We start from the raw sequence: 12,320 nt of genomic DNA, 5'->3' as shown, positions 1-12,320 counted from the left end.
GAGTTTTCTCTGGAATAAAAGTAATTCTCTTGTATCCAGCACAAAGCGCAAACTATGAATCTGGGCTTAAAAAGGATATACTGTATTTAGAGGTTGGTCCCTCTATATCAGAGCAATGGTTGTAATAGCAGTTACGTAATTGAATCAGAATTACCAATAAACAATTAAGATGGAACCTACTAGTACAAAGACTTCATCTTTTTTCAAGCAGTTGGAGATGAATAGGGACCCTCGCCATGTTGGAATAGGACCCCTCAACTAGTGGGTTTTTTTTTTTTTTTTGGGATTGATACCTATCAACTTTGATTTTTTTAAAAAAAATTTGTTAATTAAGTTATTTTCATCAACCAAATAATTTTTTTTAGATTTAACAACGATTAAGTAAAATCAATTTTTTTTAAAACATATTTTCAGTTGATAGAAAACTATGGTGTTTCTATGGTACAAAGAAAAACTATGGTATAACAAAAAACTATGGTGTTTCTATTTTGAATCTGTACAATTGAATGTTTAGAAGAGGTGGTGGGGTGGCGATCTAAATGGAAACATACCATGCTTTAATCTTGTTGGCTATTTATTATTGGGCTAAAATAAGTTTAATCTCGTGACAATAGACCCAGGAGGCTAATAAGTTGAGCTGGATGGATTTAATAAGTTGAGTGGGGCTACAGTCTACAAGAAACATAACGGCGAGAGATCAAACAATAGATCTAACGTCCAGATGAGTTTAGCCAGGTCGAAATTCGTGAGCATTGTGATTGACCACTTAAGTACGATGGATACGTCATTCCTATCGGAACGTACTTTTAGGATAGTTGATTAGCCCTTCTTTTTTGTAGATTGTTTAACTTCATGGGATGAGGAAGCACAATTACGCTGCCATAAAAAATATTTTAAAGTGAAAAAACATTCGAGAGTTATGAATTTTGAATAAAACTATTTTGAGAATTAGGCTATTATACTATTAATAGTACTAAGCACTCGATGTTATATATATATATATATATATATATATATATATATATATATATATATATATATATATATATATATATATAGAGTGGGCTGGTATGCTTATGGAAGCACGGAGCCCTCCGTGCTTCCAAGTTGTTTTCGATGTTCGGACTTTCGAATCGACGATCGGCTCCGTTAGACTTGATCTTGAGTATTTGAAGTATTTAGAAAATAAATTTTGTAATTTTTCGATATCATTTGCCTAGTGATCGAAGTGGCTCAAAATCAACGGCTGAAAATAAAAATCTTACAAAATATGATGATATGACATTAAAATTTTAGATCAAAATTATTGATCTTGTTTTATATGGTATAAAGAATTTTCTATCAAAATTTCATATGATTTGGATATTTCTGCACCGTTAAACTTACAACCCGGCTCACCACGGCCCTTAAAATTATTGATTTTGTGCCCCTTCGATCACTAGGCAAATGATATCGAAAAATCACAAAATTTATTTTCTAGATACTTCAAATACTCTAGATCAACTCTAACGGAGCCGATCGTCGATTCGAAAGTCCGAACATCGAAAACAACTTGGAAGTACGGATGGCTCCGTGCTTCCATAAGCATACCAGCCCACTATATATATATATATATAGAGTTAGGCTCCTATGCTTTCGAAAGTATGGGAGGCCCCGTGCTTGTAAGTTGTTTTCGATGATGGGACATCCGATTCGGCGATCGGTTTCGTTAACTTGATCTACGCTATTGGAACTATCTAGAAACTAATTTTCATAATTTTTTGATTTCGTTTGTCTAGTGAACGAGTAGCCTCAAAATGATGGGACTATATATATATATATAGTCCGGCTATTATATTCATATGAGTTAGATTTTTTTGTATTCATAAATTTTTAGCCGTTAGATCTACTTCTTTGATTATTTCCATCCGTTAGATTATACTATTCAACTAACCACCCATTCAACCTTAGAGGATCACTATCATCCTAGCCACATATTTTTTCATCCAACGGTTGAAAATTTATGAGTATAAAGAGGTCTATATTCATAAAAGTACAACAGCAATTTATGAGTATAAATAGTTATATATTCATAAGAGTACAATAACCTTACTATATATATATATATTAACAAAAGTATTAGATAAATGGTTGATTTAAAGTCACATACAACTTGAAAATTTTGTTAAAAAAAATAAAATAAAATATAAATGACTAAAAAAATTCTAAAGTCAAAATGATTATTTTGGGTAAAAAATTAAAATTAAAATTAAAATTAAAATGGTTATTTTGAATTCCGGCTCCTCGAACTGCCAACAGCGATACGCTCACCGCGCGGTAATTTTAACCTCGGGGTTTTCTGACGAAAACTCCACCAAAAAATTATTTTACAGAGAAAGAGACGAAACTGCAGGGGCAGTAAGCTCACTGGGCGGTGACTGGACTCATGACAAATATATCCCGGCCCAATATGCGACAAAAACTCGATACTAACCGATTTGGGCTAAATCTATTAACTACTGGACCGTGCGTGGGCTTTTCTCCGGCCCAAATCCTAATTGATAGGAGTTAAAAAAAAAAAAATTTACGATATTTTTACGCAAATTTTCGTCTCATTTTTCATAATAAAGGGTCTATATTTACCATTGCTCAAAGATGATATGAAACAAATTGAAAATAAAATCAACTCATTATTTATAAAAAAAAAAAAAAGAATTCGAGCTCAAAAGTAAAGTTAGAACGGATTGTTACATCGAATAGCTTTCAAAAAGTAAGAATTACAAATTTTTAAATTGTAACGAAAGATCGTAGATCGTAATTTAAATAGTTAATTTTGTTTGCAGAAAGAAAGTTTGGATTGCTCAATATCATATAGCGCACGAAACTTAAATTTTATAATAAAATTACTTGTTTTACTAATTAATGTTAATCTCTTTCGTGTGATGATGCCTTGCAAGATGGTGAGGCTTTTAATGAAGATTATTTGTCCTTTCATATTATTCCTTAAATTATGTTAAAAATTATTAAAATGAAGAAGTTTGTCAACCGTTCGGTAGCACTAGTAAAATCTACAATTTAATTGTTTACATCATGTGATGTGATGAGGAAGAAAATTTGCGCTGCAATAAGAAAATATTTTATTATAAAAAATATTAAAAAAATTTTGAATTTTGAATAAAAATATTTTAAGAATGACCGACTCGTAAATTTCATTCAAATGCTAATTGAAATTAACAAAATTATAAGATACATGGCTGATTTAAAGTAGCATACTATTAGGAAACTTTGTTAAAAAAGTTAAAATAAACATGGCTTAAAAAATTTTAAAATTAAAATGGTTATTTTGGGTCTCAGCTCACTCGAGCCGAGGCGCGGTGAGTCGAACTCAAACGGAACTGTAGACCACTCGGCGATACGGTCACCGCACGGTAAGCGTAACCTCGTAGTGTTTTTATTAAAACTCCGCCAAAAAAATTATTTTGCATCAAAAGAGATGAAATTGAATAGGGGGTGAGCTCACTTGGCGGTGAGCGGACTCCCGTGGCAATATAGGCCTGCTTTGAACTACCTATAAAAATATGGCCCGGCCCAATACAGGACCAACGCTCGATCCTATCGATTTGGGCCCGAATCTATTGACTACTGGACTGTGTATATGGGCTTTTTCCCCGGCCTAAATTGTTAATTGATAGGAAATACGATTTTTTTTTCGACCAAATTTTCATGTCATTTTTTATGTTCAAAGGTCCAAATTTATGGTTGTTTAAAGATGAAATGAAACATTGAAATTTTATAAAATCAACTTGTTATTTATTTATATGTAAAAAAATAATAATTCTGGCTCTAAAGTAAACTTAGAATGGGTGATTTTACGTTGAATAGCTTCCAAAAAATAAAGAGTTTTAGAATTTAAATTATAGCCAAAGATTGTAGATCGTTATTTAAGTAGTTAATTTTGTTTGCACAAAGGAAGTAAATCAAACTAGTTTGGATTGCTCAATATGTCAGGACATGCTTGGCTCACGAAACTTAAATTTCACAGTAGAATTACTACTACATCTTTTTCTTTATAGAGACTAGAATAATAAAATCCTTTTACACAAAATTAGTGATATAGTAAGCATGAGTATGCAAATATAACATATTTAATTATTTATAAATTTTAAAGTATTCATAACTTTATTTATCGAGGAAAGAAGTGAATTTTCAAATCTCAAGATTTAACGGATTGTATACGCAAAAAATTTTAATTCATGCTATGTTAAATTTCTGTGATAAAAGAAATATAAAATTTCGCAATCAGCCGCCCCATCTCTAGGCCTTTTAAAAAATACCGTCAACCAAATAGACCGTAATAAGAAACATTTTCATAGAAAAGAGAATTCAACAATCCAATTTTTTTTTTTTTTTTCCAATAGTCGATTTATTATTGAACAAGGAAAAATATTATCTAGCCGAGTTATTAACGAAGCACGTGCCGGTCACGTGCGCAGTGTTACATTTGGTCCAGAGGCCCAGTCGAGTCGTACTGGACCCGAAAGATACCTTTCGGGCCCGACTCTAAAAAAATCGGGCCGAATGCGACGAAATGGACCCCACAAAATGGGCCCTAAAACTCTGACATACAATACATTATCACACTTTTACTTCACGAACACGCACAGAATGATTGATATCCATCACAAACAGATCGATCAAACGTCCTCTGATGAGCCAAACAAAACCAAAATCAAACAGTTAGGATGCCCCAACCCCACAAAAATGCTTTAAATTTACAGCTAAATATTTCTTCGCAACAAAAGATTGACTTTAAAAACAAACAAAATGATTCATCGGTCCACGGCGCTCTCGATCAGAGCATCCCAAAGCAAAATCTGTATGAAACTTATTATACCGAATTCTCTCGGCAAAAGCTTAAACAGCATAAGCAACACAGCGCTTGATTTCATGGGGCTTAGATGCATGGAAATCTTCTAAAGAAAACAATATGAAAGAACACATTTAAGTACAAAATTTAACGAAGAAACAATCTGAAAATAATTACCCTTATCTTCAATTGAAAATAAAAAATATATCTGAGGTATCACTTCACAAAATCGTTCACTGCTTCATAGATTGACTAACCTGCAATGACTACAGAAGTCTGCTGAGAGACTTAATAAGCAGCTTCAAGTTCCGCCTTGTAGCCTCATCACCCGTGAAACCAGATACATCGGAGGTGATACTCTATGATTATTATGAACTCGGTAAGAATTTGATAAAATTTTGCTTCTATTTTGACGTTGGAAAAAAAAAAAGTAAAACAGCTAACCTCGATGTTTTTCAGTGTGAATATAAGGGCGAAAATAGACTGCCTAACCAGATCAGAATTCTCGGGGGTAAGAATGGAAGATTGCACCTTTCTGTACGATAACACATATAGAAAACATTTCAAGCAAAGAAGTTTCCTTCCATATTTTTCAAATGTTATACACATAATGAATATATCATAGATATAATACTGACCTCAAATCATTGGTTGTTTCGGCTAGAGTTTTGGTTAAGCTCTCCACATCCTTTAGAAGAGCACTATCGCGAACCTCAGCAAGCAAAGGTTGAATATCTTCAGCTAAGGCTTCAATCTGTTACATCACTAAAGCAAACTACTATGCATGTAAGCATGTGTATCAAACACATGTTATATAGCTCAACATGATTTAATCTTTAAAAAAAAAAAAAATTCAGGAACTGCAAAGATTTAGAGTGAATTCAAAAGACGTACTAAGCAAAATTAAAGTAACAGACGAAGTAAAGAAGACATTAAGAGGAAACAGATGTTCTTTGGGCTCTAATATTGGAGTTTAGATGCACAAAAATTTCGAGTCCAGTAAAGGAGAACTGAATGTACTTTAATTCTCAGAGAGGAAGCGAAAGCAATACAGAGAGGTACAAATTTGAAAAAGAAAAATACAAAAATAATAATACTAATAAAAGAAGAAGCTAGGTTGAAATCGATACCTTGTAAGTTTAAATATAGCCATTTCAAAATGAAGTATAGTTCAGATAGTGTTTGCATGAATTGTTTAAAATAAAGCAAAAATATGATGAACCAAGAAACTGGAGAACTCTCCGCACCTTTGCGATGAGAGGCTGCGCTTCCTCCATCATGGAAGCAACTTTCTCAGCCAATCTATAACTTCTGGTAACACCAATTTCCTCCATATCTCGTCCAAGACGGGTGAATATTCCAACTAATTCATCCAAGCTAACCCCTTGCTGTCCTTTCATTCTTTCCTTGTCGCAGACGATAAGACCTTCTTTAACACAAGCTGGGTCAAGCGGGCCAACAGAAGGCGTGGGAAGCGGATCTCTTGAAGTAATATCAATTTTAGTCTCCATCAGAAGGCCCGATTGATTCACCTCAATCAACGAATTTCGAGGTACAATGAATTTATCATCCTCAACCTGCCAAATAAAGTATCAATTGGGACACTAGCTCCATCTTATCCTAACTAAAAAACCAAAAAGTGACAAATGTTGACGGTTTAAATTTATGCATCTAAAAATTCTAATAATCATGAATTCATGATTCCTTATTCATCCTCAATATGGAAAATTAAAGCATATCAACTTCTTCAATATCATAATATTTGTACACAACATATGGCAAGCTTTGCATTCCTTACAAGTTACATCCACTTTGGTAACGGTAAAGCTTCTGAACAGCTTCGAAAGCAACACAAAAGAAAAAAAGGAAATAAACCGCTGCTTAAATTACATGTTTAGCATTACTAGGAACGCATCTGCAGAAGTTGCAGAACAAAAATTAAATAACATTCAAAAGTTTACATCTTCATTCAACAAATAACAGTCGCTCTTTGTGAATTACTGCTCCCATAAAGCAATAAGAAACATGGACATGCAAGGTTAACTTCAGACTTATGCAATGTACTAGTGAAAACATTCAAGTCCTAGGCACCAATAATGACTACAAATGTTTTTCTCGAAATTGATGCATATCAATGAATACCTGAAATCAAAAAACCAAAAAAAAAAAGAAGCTACCTCACCACCTGCTCAATGTTGAATATGTTGAGCAGGAAAAATAAAGGTTAAATGTAGCCACTATATGTAAAATAATGGGGATATAAGGTGAAATGTACACTTCTGCAACATAACATTGAACACATTCAAGTCCTGGGAAAATGCAGAATAACTACGCTAAAACAACTTCTCGACAGCAAAATCATATGTTAATAATATATCCAGAATAGTCATAAAAAATGCACTTAGATTAATAAATTATTTTCCATAGAATCTAAAGTACAAACGCTCACCTCAACAATTGCATCAACACTCTTTAGCGACGAGTCAACCTGAACCACACTTCCCACCGTCACACCGCGAATCCTAACAGGCGTTCCCACACAAATCCCACAAGCCTGGGAGAACTCAAAAACCGTCTGATATTTCCTGAACCTCGATCTCAGCTGAAATCCTCTTAGCCATGCTATAGTGAGAGCAAGAAGAGCCGCCCCCGACACCATAAAAAGCCCAACCCCTCCTTCCCATATGCTCTGCCGACCAAACCCAAAATCACTTAGCGGCTGTAAGGTCTGCCGCCACAAAGCCTTCGGCACATCGAGAATGAGTGTAAGCGGGTTGTTTCCTTTTCGGGAAGGTGATGGGTTATGGCTAGAACCAGAAGAACTTGCCTTTATCGGAGTAATAAGTTTCCTCTTCGAGGGTTTTGGGGGAAGATGAGGGCCAAAGTTCTGAAATTGGCTTGCCGGGGAGGTCAACGGTGTTGGTACTAACAAGGGTTTAGATGCAAAAACCTGAACGGATGTGCCGAGGAGCATCTTCCCAGTGCTAAATTCGATACTCGTAAACACTAATCAGGAAAAACAATTAGGGTTTTGTGTTGTCAATCCTTGTAACGAACCCTAGCTAAGCTCATCATCTTTTAGGCATCTACAAAATCATGCATCGGCTATTTCACCAACAATTACACCGCAAAAACCCTCGTGAGCTAAAAAATCTAAACGACGAGGTCGATATCTGCTGCAGCAAACAAAAGCGCCAACAATCACAATGATTGCACACAGAAATGGACAAAAATTTGCATAGATGAGCGATTGAGCTCGTTGGGATCAAAGAGAAACCCTATGAAATCGTACAATCGGATTGGATTAGGGTTCGAACCTGGAGAAGGGGATCGCCGATCAGATCGTTAGGGCTCGACGAGCATCAGACGAAAGGGGGGGAGAGGACGAATCCGTAAAACGTAAATTAGGGTTCATTCACTGCTCCTTCCTTTGAACGATCCCTTGTCGGAGAGATACCAGTGAAAACAACTAGGAGGAGAGAATTAAAAAAAAAAAAAAAAAAATCGCATATTACGCATTGGCCCGGGCCGAATCCATGTTGTATTGTTGGGCCGGGTTCTAAATAGGTAGGCCGTGAGTTGGGCCCCACCAAACTCCATCGATGTTGAAGGAACCTCCACCGTCAGATGCTGTTGATCGTGCGCGCGGGCCGTTGATTGAAATGTGGGCCCACGAGTCCACGTGTCAATATTACATGGGCTCGGAAATTTGTTATCGGGCCCATTTAATCATGGGCCGTTGTTAGGCCCGCTTTGTCCTATTGGGCCTAGCACAATTTAGGCCCTCTTTCACAAGTCTATTTTTTGACTACCCAAAAAGGGAACTTTTCAGTTTTCCTCTGGTGTAATAATTTTGAGGATAATACTTTCTCAAAAAAAAAAAAATAATTTTGATGATAATAATTTTAAAAAATTAAAAAATTTAAATATCGTAAACCAAATAAGTCTTAAGAGAATTTATTACTTGCACCGGGTAAATTTCGTGCAGTAAACAATTTTTCATGAGGTGGGGTGTTGTGTGATCTCCCCTATCATGATCCTTTTTCCTTCTATGGAAACCCTACCCTATAGTTTTTTTTTTTTTAAAAAAAAAGTGGTGGTCCCTTAACTCCTCATATCCATTCTTTGATAAAGATGAGCTGCAAAAGAAAAAAAAAAAAAAGCATCTAAAAAAAGTGTGATTTGAGCGATCCTTTATTATGATGCTATTGCTTTGAAAAGTTGGTTTCTTATATTTCAATCTTTCTTTTGGTGTGGTTTTAGAGTGCTCAATTCATACTCTAATGCCTAATCAAATTTAGGTGAAAATTCAGGTCACGACAAAACTTATTACGAGAAACTCGAAATCAAGATGTGATATATTTGCCTAAGGACCCGTTTGATATTGAAACTCATCTATTACTAGTTGACAAAACAGAATCGGTACTAAAGCATATAGAGAACTATTTTTTTCTGTTTCTGATCGGACGACATAAAAATTTAATAATTTTTTTATTATATCTTTTCACCGCACCAAACATAAATTTTTTGCAATATCAAACATAGTCTAAATAGAAAATATATGCCACTAATATAACAAGCAATTAGTCTTTTTAAATATTTGAGATCAAATTATTATTGATGTTAATTAAAAACCTTCGAATCAACTCAAAACATGCGCACGCATAGCACGAGAGCAAACTCACCTTCAAGGTGCATGAGATAACAAATTAAACTATGTGAACTAAATTTCGATGCCATGTTAAAAAATTTTGGACTCAAACAAAGAGATATATAAATACCTTTGAACATCATTTATTGAGGGCATTTATAATTTTAGTTTCTAAAGGGACAGATTCTGACACGTGTACGGTTCACAATTCTCTCTCTCTCTCTCCTATTCCTCTATAAATAGGTTGGCTTGGTCTCAATATCCACACAAGCTTTAAGTTTAAGAGATCCAAATCCTTTGTAATAGTTTTCATATTTAATTCTGAAGCAAAAGCTCTTAAGAGAAAATGTCCTGCTGCGGAGGGAACTGTGGTTGTGGCTCTGGTTGCAATTGTGGCAGCGGATGCGGAGGGTCTGTTTGCAAATATTTATTCTTATACGAACAGATTTGCATTTACGCTTAATTAATTAATTATAACTTGAAATTTGTTATCCTTTTTGATCTTGTGTGGATGCAGGTGCAAAATGTACCCTCATTTGAGTGGAGAGGGGATGGTCACCACCCAAACCATGATCTTCGTTGCTGCTCCCCAGAAGGGGTACTGAATCTTATTATCGAATTAATCTGTTATCTTTTCTGTCGATACACGTAATATGATTTATCTGATATTCATCATATATGTGACCGAGAGTTTTAATAATATTTCTTAACTTATCTTTTTTTGGATGTATATTTTCGATAACAATTATTATGTACCAAATCAAATGCATGAGATTTTTTTTGAATTTAATTTGCAGGAAATTTGAATCGTTTGAGGTGGCGAGTGGGGAGTGTGACAAAGGAGGGTGCAGCAGCACGTGCGGCCCCAACTGCAACTGCAGTTGCTGCGGATGCAAATAAGGGCGCATAAATAAATATGTTCATGCGAGCTAAACTATGGGGAGACATATATATATATTTGCTATAAATAAATATGTTTATGCGAGCTAAACTATGGGGAGACATATATATATATATATTTGCTATAGTGATGGGTCTCTGGTTCTAATGTTATAATGTATGAATGGTTATGGTTATAAAATAAGCGGAGAAAAGTGCTGTATCCTGTGTTACTTTTTCCAATCCTGTATCATTCTCCTTGATATATATTAAATGGCTTTTAATATGTATGTATGTTTTTGTTGATATATATAAAAGATTAAGTATCTTGTGTGGCCACGTATAGGTGGTATAATAATAGACGATCATTTTTTACTTGGATTAGTTATTCCTATTATTGTTGCCAGAGAAGAGTATTTATAATATTTATATTTAACATTGCGCTATGCATTTGGATCCGAGATTTTTTCAAATAGGCTCAACACGCTCCTCAAGCATGGACTAAAGGCTTTATGTTAAGTTGATGACGTAAATTTGAATGAAATGGGAGAAAACTAAATAAAGTTAAGAATCTGACAAAACTCGAGTTCAAAACTTTTGCTTCTAATATGTAAATGCTTGAGTTACCAAAAAATAAGTTTTAATATTTATATATTCAACATATATATGCAATGATGCGTGACACAAAAGAAAGAAAGAAAGTATTAATTGAATTCCTCATGCATAGTAAATGCCATCCTCCAAAATTCGTAGTAACACTGTTAACAGTAGTAGTTAGGTTGTACTGTATAATCGGATATATATGCGGCATATCAACATCCCCTAACAATTATTATCCATTAGAGCCAATCATTAATTAGTAGCCATAGTGGTAAAAGCATATGATAATTTGTCATCATGGGTCAGTGCATGGTTTGAGCCCGACAAATTACACTTCTCTTTATAGACCTTTTCTCTTCGGTCTCGAATCAAATATTAGAATCAAATAATAGTGTCCAAACATAGTGCAAAAAATGTAGTAATAGTTCCTATTTATTTCAGCGTCGTGACTCGATTACTCTGTACAAATTTGTAACTTAAACACTGTAATATTCCTTAAACGTATTATTATTACATCCCTCTGAACTTTAATTTTTCTAATGAATGATCAATTTCCTTTTTCCATAGGATGGCTTCTTTGCTTTCGATTTACTCGAAATAGGATAAAAAGCAGGTTCATTTAAGCCACACCATATTCCTATCTCTCATTGTCCATTACCAAATTGGAGTATCTTTTACTTACCCATATATTTTTTCTTTGCATCTTTAGAACTTTGTACTACTTCTATTTGAATGATTTATTTATCAATCATTATATATAATATTAAGCTGTTTTTTGAAAAGATATTTAGAAGAATCACACTAAGCTTTTGTTAATGGTGGCCCCATAGATTGTCTAGTCCACTGCATGTGGAGATAAGCTTTGATTCCGACTAATTTATGCCCATAGCAAATTCAATGGATGCTTAACTAGAAGCTTGATATTATGTAAAGCAATATATATGAATCAACATTTGTGAGAAAAAAAAAAAAAAAAAATTATAGTGCCACTCCCTACATATGCTGCCACCTATCAAGATTCGATATGTTGGATCCGACTATTTTTCTTTTTATATTTAATACGTAATGATAGAGATCGACAATTCATATCTATCTCTGCAGATCGATAAATATATAAAAAAAAGTTTGCACTACGGATTAGTTATTTAGACCCTAAATCAGAGCGAAACCTTTAATTTTCAATTGCATGGTTCTATCAGATTCCAAACAATAAAATTAAGCATGCGTTTAGTTTAGTAATGTAAATGTAATCATAAAAGTACATTACATGAAAACAATTTGTGCATCTATATACTTGGAAAAGAAGAGGGTGTAATTCTCGCAAGAAAGAGGACCAAGGAGACT

General features: G+C 34.2%; 2 protein-coding genes across 3 annotated transcripts; one reads left to right on the top strand and one right to left on the bottom strand.

Annotated features, from left to right (window-relative positions):
- LOC109709395 (protein TRIGALACTOSYLDIACYLGLYCEROL 2, chloroplastic-like) lies at positions 4,993–8,292 on the bottom strand. 2 transcript variants are annotated; one of them, XM_020231611.1, is made up of 6 exons: positions 8,164–8,292; positions 7,296–8,022; positions 6,094–6,423; positions 5,485–5,600; positions 5,291–5,381; positions 4,993–5,205 (listed from the first exon to the last, which is right to left on the bottom strand). In XM_020231611.1, exons 2-6 carry the CDS (start codon positions 7,818–7,820, stop codon positions 5,113–5,115), a joined length of 1,155 nt encoding a protein of 384 aa, XP_020087200.1. In that variant the 5' UTR covers positions 7,821–8,022; positions 8,164–8,292; the 3' UTR covers positions 4,993–5,112. The 2 variants fall into 2 exon arrangements, with proteins under 2 accessions (XP_020087200.1, XP_020087199.1); XM_020231610.1 differs by having other exon boundaries at positions 7,296–8,019; positions 8,164–8,287.
- LOC109709396 (metallothionein-like protein type 2) lies at positions 9,755–10,662 on the top strand. Its single transcript, XM_020231612.1, has 3 exons — positions 9,755–9,908; positions 10,015–10,095; positions 10,295–10,662. Exons 1-3 carry the CDS (start codon positions 9,844–9,846, stop codon positions 10,395–10,397), a joined length of 249 nt encoding a protein of 82 aa, XP_020087201.1. The 5' UTR covers positions 9,755–9,843; the 3' UTR covers positions 10,398–10,662.

The sequence above is a fragment of the Ananas comosus genome, linkage group 4, assembly GCF_001540865.1.
Source record: "Ananas comosus cultivar F153 linkage group 4, ASM154086v1, whole genome shotgun sequence".
In the NCBI taxonomy this organism is placed as follows: domain Eukaryota; kingdom Viridiplantae; phylum Streptophyta; class Magnoliopsida; order Poales; family Bromeliaceae; genus Ananas; species Ananas comosus.
This window is presented reverse-complemented; position numbering and strand designations above follow the sequence as displayed.